We start from the raw sequence: 9,511 nt of genomic DNA, 5'->3' as shown, positions 1-9,511 counted from the left end.
TCTGAGTGTATTTTATACATCTAGATCAACACTGAGACCACAGCTGTTAAGAGGAAGGATGTATTTTGCTTTAGTTATTCTCAGTGCTGCATCATATACAGCTAAAAAAAAATGATTCTGATATTATTATATTATATTTGGTTCATCTTTTGAACAACTGGTATATGATATTAAGTGTTTTTTGTCTTTCATGAATATGTCTTCATAATCTAAGCTCTTTGTTTTACTGTAATGTTAAGACAGGAAACTGTGACTTTGTTCTCTAGAATGATGTAGAGTGTGATCTATGCTGTTCTTATTTAATTTATTATCTTAAAATGAACAATTTTATCAACCGAGTCCAGTTTCTACAAGGTAATTATATGGAACGCAACTGTAAAACTGTAAAAGATTACAATTAAAACTCCAGCTCATGTGTAGTATGTGTTATTGCACCCTGCTCCTCTAAAGTACATCAATCTAAACATAATCTGTTATTATAAGTAAAATGTTCAATATTTTTTATTCATGCTGAAAAAAAAAAATATTTTAAGAGTGTGACTGTTTGAGAGACAAATACTGCCTTTGCTCTGTAGCAGAGACTTGAAGAACTTTAGGCCATGCTGTTCTTCCTTGTCCTGTCTTTTTGGGCTCCAGCTGTATTGATTTCGGGCCAGGTTTGTCCATTGAACAGCACACCACGGAAAACAGTTACTCTGAGTAAGTGAGCTGTCTTTGTTGCTTTTTTTTTTTTTTGTTTTTTTTTGTAGTATTTTTCTTGAATAGATATTAGTTTGCGACTTGGCTGCACAGCATTGCTGTTTAATGTTACTGTGATAAGCCTTGCAATATATTTTATTTGTTTTATTTATCTACCTCCTTTTGGTTTTATTTTTATCCTTAACTTCATTCCTTTTTATGCTTGAATACCGGACAGACGTAAAAAGTATTTCACTGCATGTTGTACTCTGTATGCATGTGTATGTGACAAATAAAAATTTTGATTTGATTTGATATTAAAAGCATGTTGATGTGTTGTTGCAGCTGGATGGTTAAAAAGTGCTGATTTAAATTCTTACTTCTGTTAAAATTGCTCACCGGTTAATATAAAAGATCCCCACAGTATGTAAATAAGTACATACATAAATAATAATAATCATTTTAGGGCATTGGAACATTGCAGACTTTATAATATCAGTATTACAAATACAAATAACACAAAGCATTATTGAGCTACTGAGGTCAAAAGTTACAGTTGTGTTAAGTCTTTCTTCTACTTCACTTCTTTGTACTTTTCTTTATTATGAGCACCAAAGGTCTTATAATTACTCCAACACAGTGGACACTAAAAGCCTATTCTGCTGTTGCTAGGTAACAGAGGACATGTCTTCCAAGAGGAGGGAGTGTGGAATTACACCACCATGCTCCTGATGGAAGATGAGGGTGTGCTCATCCTGGGAGCTCGAGAGGCCATCTTTGCCCTGGACCTCAACAACATCACACACAAGAAGGCTATGGTCAGGAAAAAGATTTCATTTGAATAATAATAATAATAATAATAATAATAATAATAATAATAATAATAATAGATGCATTTCTTTCTTTCTTTATTTAAGCCTCATTTCAATTTTACTTATTACTTAGGTTTATTTTCTTATATTCTATCATTTTTTAATTTTACATGTTTATATTTTTTTGTCACTGTGATTTTATTTTTGTCACCAATTTTATTTTTGCATTTTTTTATTTAAACTTGTACACTGTGAAGTACTTTAATACAAATTAAGTAGTTCATTATTATTATTATTATTATTATTATTATTATTATTATTATTATTATTATTATTATTATTATTGTTGATAATAATTGTTGTTATTGTATTATAATAATAATAATAATAATAATAATAATAATAATAATAATAATAATAATAATAATAATAATTTAGATTGTGAATGCTAAATAATTGCAACATAAAAAAATAATAACAATAACAATATCTTTTATTTGTTGTTAAAATTCCTTGCTTTAGTAGTAAATTTTCTCTTGTACTGTACTTAATTCTAGATCAGTGAAGAAATATATTCTCTTTTATTTTAGGTTAAGTGGTCGGTGACATCAGAGATGCAGCGTAATTGTACGTTCGAAGGGAGCACACAGGTGATCCTGCCACAACCCAAGAGATCACACCACCATCACCACCACTCTGACTAGGATTAAGTTGTTCATAATGATGAATGAATGAATAAAGGAATGGAAGAAATAAAATAAAAATGAAGTATATTAGGAACATCTGTACACCTGCACATTACTGATGTTAAATAATAATGTGGCAAATACACAATGTGGAAAAAAGGAACTAGATTAGTACTAGATGGGCTGTTCTGAGTGTCTTCAAAACTGCTGTTCTCCTGGGATTGGTGTGTGTGTGTGTGTGTGTGTGTGTGTGTGTGTGTGTGTGTGTGTGTGCGTGTGTGTGTGTTTTCATGCACCCTCCGTGGTTACTGAAAATGTATCCCATTGTGTATCTTCGTTTTTATGTGTATATATGTAAATGCTCAAATGAGTGTAAAAAAGAATACATTTCCTAATACAGTAAAGAACCAAACATAGTCTGAGTTTTGAGAATATTAAGAACTAGACTTTACACCCCTACGCCATGTCTCTTTTAAACTCTGGTTAGATTCAACAGTTTTGTGCAGTAAATATATAATATGATTAGGAACAGGTATGCTATTATACAAAGCCCTGATCTGTAACTCATCTTCTTTGAGTCCTCACCTAGCCTATGAAATTATTCCCCATTATTCTTCTGTCTTGTGTTTTTCTGTTAACGGACCTTTTTTCTGTCTCTTCCTGAGTGACTTCCTAATAATTTCCTTGGACTCTGTATTCCCTGTAATTTTCCTTTCCAGACTGAGTGTCATAACTACATCCGGATCCTTCATAAAATGTCGAACGACACTATGTTTGTTTGTGGTACCAATGCTTTTAATCCAACCTGTGATATTATGGTGAGTAAAAATTCCTCCCCATATTTTACTGTAAAATGTCCTTGCTATGATACTGTAGACATTTGTTAACGTGAGTTTCAGCCTGTGTGCATGTTTTGTTATATCACACCATGTAGACATTTCATGTAGCTGTGTTCTGTCTTCCAGTCTTATAAAGACGGCAAGCTGACTCTCGAAGGTAAACAACAAGATGGGAAAGGAAAGTGTCCATTTGATCCTTTCCAGAGATGTGCCTCTGAATTTGTCGGTAGGTGCTTCATCTCTCTTAAGGCAAACTGCTCCATGATGTAACAGACCAAAGAGCACAATGTTTAGTTAGTGAGTGATTAAAAGTTTTTAGTTTATGCATTATATTCATGTCTAAGGTCAGTTCTTTAGTCACAGGTACTACTTATGATAACTGACATGATTTTCTTAATGCTTTAAAGGAAAGTAACCCAATGAGACCATCATTATTCTTTAATAATATAATTCTGATTGCCGTTTAGATGGACAGCTGTACTCTGCTACATCTTTCAATTTCCTTGGCTCAGAACCGGTTGTGATGCGAAGCTTAGATGACACCATACGAACTGAATTCCTGACTTCATGGCTTAATGGTACGAATGTAAATTTTATTACACTAAGTAAGGGACTGAGATGAGTCTTCTGGTTTCATATATAATTTAAAACTCAACTTTACATCTCGTAACTTTAATTCTTGGATCATGTGATTGAGTAGTTTAGAGTCACTGATTAGTTTTGTTATTTCAGAGCCCAATTTCATTGGCATGAAGCATGTGGCTGAGGGAGATGACAACCCAGAGGGGGATGATGACAAGATTTACCTTTTCTTTAATGAAATAGCTGTGGAGTACGATACCTACAGACCGATGGAGGTGTCAAGGGTGGCCCGCGTTTGTAAGGTACTCTTCCTTATAAAAGGATGTTGTTGATATTACAGTACACCATTCTTCAGGGCCTAAATAACGGTTGTGTGGTCCTCACCACTTCTTTGTTCAAACAAAGAACCTCAGGTGATGACAAAATATCTGGGTGTGGAAATATAAGCACATGCTTCCTAATTCTGAATCAGTACTTAACAAACCAGATGTTACTAAAGAAATGCAAAAGATTAGCTAATCATCAAGATCTGAAATGATTATAAATCAAATATTATAAGATTAATCACCCTGCTTTTGTTGCTTTTATACATGAATAGAAAACTTTTTTCCTATTTGCAAGTTTTTTTTGTTTGTTTTTTTGCTTACGTAATAAATGCTTAAAATGAGAGATGTTATCTGCTTATAGAACAATACTTTTACCAAAAAATATTTTTTTGGATTATATATTGTTAATTAGTAAATAAATATAACTATTGTCACTTGCTGTCATTTTCTGCAGCATTGTTCTCATACCCTCTGTTCTCTCCTTGCTAGGGGGATGTGGGAGGACAGGAGACATTGCAGAAGAAGTGGACGTCATTTCAAAAGACTCACCTGGACTGTCCTGTCCCTCAAACCTTTCTACCACTTCTCATACAGGATGTGTTCCTCTTCTGCCCAGACACCTGGAAAACCTGTATGTTCTACGGTGTCTTCACTCTTGAGGGGTGAGTAATGTTCAGTTCCAAAATGGCAGCAGAAAATGTTTAAATAACTGCAGTGAAGAAGACAAGTTGTGATTTTGAATGTAATCAGGATTGAGGTTGAATACCAGACCAACAATACAGTCAAACCTTAAGCCAGAGGACTTAAACATTACCATTTGTGTTAGATCAGCCTGAGCTCAAGGGCATGCAAAGGTCAAAATGGTTATGTCAAATGGGAAACCTAACAGGCTTTAGGTTAACATCTCACTGTTATTTATGTTCAATCATCATTTGCCATTAACTTCAGAATTAAACATTATGGTATTAGTTTGATTGGCACAGTGGTTTAGTGGTTAGCACGCTTGCCTCACACCTCAAATGTTTGAGATTTGATTCCCTCTGCTGCCTTGTGTAAAGGGAGCTTCCATGTTGCTTTGCTTTCGGGATATCGTCCAGGTACTCTGGTTTCCTCCTGCAGTCCAAAGACATTGTAGGCTGTTGGATAGTATCTCTAAATTTTGCCCCAAGGGATAGGCTCCAGGTTCTCCACAACCCTGTGTAGGGTAAGGTTTATAAACGAAGGATGTATATGCAATGTGTTCCCATTATAATGTATTTTAAATCACACTATTTATTTATTTATTTCAGATTCAGACATTACATATGATTTGTTTAATGTAATAAAGGATACATAATGTACCCATACACCAAAGAGCACCATACAAACGCATATTTACACACTTATTCACACCTTCGGGCAATTAAGTACAGCCCATCCAAGTGCTGCATGTTTATGGATGGAAACAGGAACATGGAGAGAACTTATGGAGAAAATCTCCACACAAATTCACAGGATCAACCTGGGGACCCTGGCAGTATGAGATGGCAATGCTGCACCACCTTGTGGTCTTTATATTGCATACACCTGTATGCATACACCTTATTATTTAGTAATACACACTCATATGAAAACCTCAGACATGTTCAATTAAGCATACAATTGCCTACGAAACTAATTTATTTTTGTATGGAATGTTTTTACTCTGATATGAAATGAATACATTTTAGGAGGTTAAATGCTGCAATAAGGTGTACTCAAATATTATCTAAGGGAGTCAAAACCTGTAAATCAAACCTGTAAATCAATCAAGGAAATGCTTAAAAATATGTTTCTTCTTGTTTTTTCTTCCTATTTGCATATGTGTAAAGCTGTGACATCCAGTTAAAAACAAAAAAAAATTGTAGAAAATAGTCTGCTGCAGATCCAAACATTAATTAGACATAGTTTTATTAACCACCGACTTTATGACACTTCTTTCATAGCTGTGATTTTACTGACAGGGAAATGCCGGAGTACTCAGCAGTGTGTGCGTACAGGATACAGGACATCAGGGATGTGTTCTCTAAAGGTCGATTCAAATCGCTATACAGAGATAATCTCCTTGAAACATGGGAGACATACTACGGACCTGTGCCTGACCCTCGTCCCGGAGCTGTGAGTTCAACATTTACCAACATTCTACAACAATCATTGTTATTTGTTAGCTACAGTGATGGAAAAATGACTTTATTAAGTCAGAATAATAGACAGAATTATTATCATTTACTGAGTAATAACGTACATAGTGATGTGCATGGTAACGTTTTAATTTGTATCTTTTGTCTCCAAAATCACCACAAAATGCAGTAGTTAATTATTTGCTTTGTGTTGCTCTCTCTATGTGTGCATGTGTGTAGTGTATTAACAGTAAAACAAGGGAGAAAGGGTTTTCAACATCTTTGGACCTCCCTGATAAAACCCTCATGTTCATCCGAGACAACCCACTGATGGATCAGGCAGTGAAGCCTTCTGAGCAGCCCCTACTGGTGAAGAAAGGAGCTGTGTTTACTCGTATAGTGGTGGCCAGCACTACTGCCCTGGATGGGAGCAGCCATCAGGTCATGTTTATTGGCACAGGTAGATAAATATTTAGTGTACAGTTTACATCATTATACAGACTTATGCATGTATGTGTTAATGTTCAATCAACTGTACAATCTTTGTAACAGCAAGCGGTTCAGTGCTGAAAGCAGTCAACTATGACGGAAAGATGGTGATAATAGAGGAGGTGCAGCTCTTTAAGCAGTCCGAGCCAGTAAAGATATTGCGGCTCTCCGTCACCCTGGTAAGCCTCAGAGCACATTTACATTTTTTCCTCCCTGAAGCTACACCAAAATATTATAGTTTTTTTTTGTGTGTAATATTAAACTAATTAATTGATTTATTAAGGGGACGAAATAGTTATCTATTTACTTAGGGAGAATGATAAAATGTATTTTCATTGAGTGAATTTATTCTTTTGATAAATTTACTAAATATTATAGAAATAATTTTTCTGCTTCTTTTAACACATTTTAGGGAACATGCAAATCTAAGATATTAATTTTTTTGCCCTCATCATTCACACGAGTAGATCTAAAATAATATAATAGTTAATGACTTTCCCATCATGGCTATCCCAGTACTCATCTGATTCATTTCATTATTTCTACTTGTGATTCAGTTTTAGTTTGATTCTGTTATAGTTTGACCATCTTTTTAATAACTGCTGTACATATTGTTTCAGGGTCAGCTGTATGCAGGCTCAGAGGAAGCAACGGTGCAGATGCCACTTAGTACATGTGACCATTACGCTTCCTGTATGGACTGTGTGCTGGCCAGAGACCCGTACTGCGGCTGGGACCTCAGCGCTGAACGCTGCATTGCTATAAACACCATTCATCCAGATACACACAGGTACTCAGCATATACTTCTCAGCTGCTGTAATATAGTGTTGTAAGGAAAAATCATGATGTGGTGTGCTGCAAAAAGACAATGGGTGTGACGTGACCTGAAGTTTACCTTTAAGTAATTATTAAATACTTTTAATTATTAACTTTTTTTTTATTAAATAACAACACATTAAAAGTTTATTCATCACAGTATTTTACAGTATTTGTTACTCTTTATTGACCTAGATTAACTGGAGCTAACAGTAGTGTATTAAAATGAACACATTAATATAAAGCCTTTCAGCTAGATCTTTGTTGCTGTTATAGAAAATTTCACTTAATCACCTTCTGACCAATCAAAATCAAGAATCAAACATCACTGTGGTCTAAAATATTGAATTGACTGCCCTAGAGGCTTTACTATAGACTGTGCACATGTGAGAACGTTAGATATATTGAATTTCTAGTCATGTCCATCTATTTTTTTCTCCTTCAGTGAGATTGTTCAGAGTCTGAGGGATGGAAATGCTGCACGTTGTCCTGCAGTCGGTATGTGAACAGGTGGCTTTTTATGCCCACTGGTTCAGATAGTACAGTGTTTACTGATAAAAGTGTCTTGTATGGGTAAATATATGTGCAGAAATGGTTTAAGTCCATTGTGACTTGTCACTAAAAGTAAATAAGACTCATAAAGACTGTTTTTGTGTTACAGAAAGTACTACGATCATTAAAACCTTCTATCTTGGTATCGAGGTCAGGTTGCTTTGCCAGCCAGGATCGAACCTGGCCCGAGTGCAATGGAGCGTAAACAATCACACAATTCAAAACTCCAACAAGTACAACATTCATCACAACAACCTGTTGATCCTCAATGCCTCTGACAGCGACGCCGGATTCTACACCTGCACCTCTGTAGAGTCCTCCAATGGTAACGACTATGTCATCCAAAATGCTACATACGAGCTGAGGCTGGGAAACTTCACTGAGCATAGTTTGGTCCAGCCTCAGGCAGAGGAAGATCAGAACACTCACTTGGCCCTCGAGATCCTGGTCATCATACTAACACTGATGATAATCGCTCTTGTGGTGTGGGACGTCTACAAAGGACATTTTGCCGTCCTGAGATGCTTGGAAAAAGCTGAGGAAAGTCTACAGATTGTGTTTTACATGGAATAAGTAAAATTTACAAAATTTGTCTTTTGCAAGTTTTTGCACTCATATTTTTCTAATAAAATGTATATTTGTGATATTAAGTAAAATCTATAAATTTCTGAGGTTGAGTAAAATTAACAAAGCAAATAAGTACACATAACATACTGATCTGATGTAATTAATTGATATAATTAAGTAAAACCAAGCTGCACACTTGAAATGTATTTGTTCTCTGGATGTTCATAGACATTAATCTGTCTTGTTTACCCAACTTTCTTTAAACATTATGAGAAAATGTAGACCCTGAAACATTCAGAATGATTGTTTCTATCATTTACATTTTACTGGTTTCATGTAATGGTTTTAATATTTTCAAATGCTGTGTTAGAGAGTATTTTAAAATAAGCAGTTTGTTAATGAAACTTTTTTTTTTATATTTTTTAAGTTTAAACTATTTTTAAAAAAGAGCACTTGGACATGGACTTGCTTAATTTACTTAGAAGACAGGATTTATTTGTAACAGCAGTCTGTTAATATCACTTTGTTGATTCTGTCCAGTCTCTGCATAGACATTCAAGTTTAGATGGCTTGATTAAGCAAAAGATTTTTTAATCATTTATAATCAAAAATGTCATTGCACTTTACTTTTTCTTGAGCTGTTTAAATTCTTATTCCTATTTTTAAGCATTGATCTTAAGCAAGATTCTCAAAATGTTTGTAATTTCTTACACTGAACCTCTTAATAAATACTCTTGATTGCACATTTACTGTCACAGTACTGATCTGTCATATTGTAACAGTGACTTGTTTTATTTACCTTAAAATAATTAACAACACTTAATAAAACAAGTAAAATTTTATTAATAGAGAAAACACAGTTTTTAAATACCATACTACCATCAAGTCTTCTTGATTGTCATCTTTACAAGAGGGATTAGAAGTTAAGTTAAATGCATGATCTGAATTGGTATCCACTGCCATAGAAGTGTTGGAATGACAGTGTAGTCAGAAGTGTTGCCAGGTGCTCTTAAAGTATAGCTGCT

At 34.6% G+C, this 9,511-nt stretch overlaps 1 protein-coding gene across 1 annotated transcript; it reads left to right on the top strand.

Moving 5' to 3' along the window:
* Window positions 1-579: 579 nt before the first annotated feature.
* Window positions 580-8,969, top strand: LOC132846269 (semaphorin-4E-like). The gene is made up of 14 exons (XM_060870915.1): window positions 580-699; window positions 1,351-1,496; window positions 2,081-2,140; window positions 2,896-2,994; window positions 3,142-3,241; window positions 3,483-3,593; window positions 3,748-3,899; window positions 4,413-4,585; window positions 5,906-6,059; window positions 6,302-6,521; window positions 6,614-6,729; window positions 7,171-7,340; window positions 7,813-7,865; window positions 8,029-8,969. The coding sequence occupies exons 1-14, from the start codon at window positions 600-602 to the stop codon at window positions 8,490-8,492; spliced, it is 2,118 nt and encodes a 705-aa protein (XP_060726898.1). The 5' UTR covers window positions 580-599; the 3' UTR covers window positions 8,493-8,969.
* Window positions 8,970-9,511: the final 542 nt, after the last annotated feature.

Source organism: Tachysurus vachellii, chromosome 1 (assembly GCF_030014155.1).
Source record: "Tachysurus vachellii isolate PV-2020 chromosome 1, HZAU_Pvac_v1, whole genome shotgun sequence".
Classification (NCBI taxonomy): domain Eukaryota; kingdom Metazoa; phylum Chordata; class Actinopteri; order Siluriformes; family Bagridae; genus Tachysurus; species Tachysurus vachellii.
This window is presented reverse-complemented; position numbering and strand designations above follow the sequence as displayed.

Coding starts and splice junctions, on each gene's coding strand:
- LOC132846269 (XM_060870915.1), top strand. CDS start 600: ATGCTGTTCTTCCTTGTCCTGTCTTTTTGGGCTCCAGCTGTATTGATT. Junction 1,497..2,080: donor TCACACACAAGAAGGCTATG/GTCAGGAAAAAG, acceptor CTTTTATTTTAG/GTTAAGTGGTCGGTGACATC. Junction 7,341..7,812: donor ATTCATCCAGATACACACAG/GTACTCAGCATA, acceptor TTTCTCCTTCAG/TGAGATTGTTCAGAGTCTGA.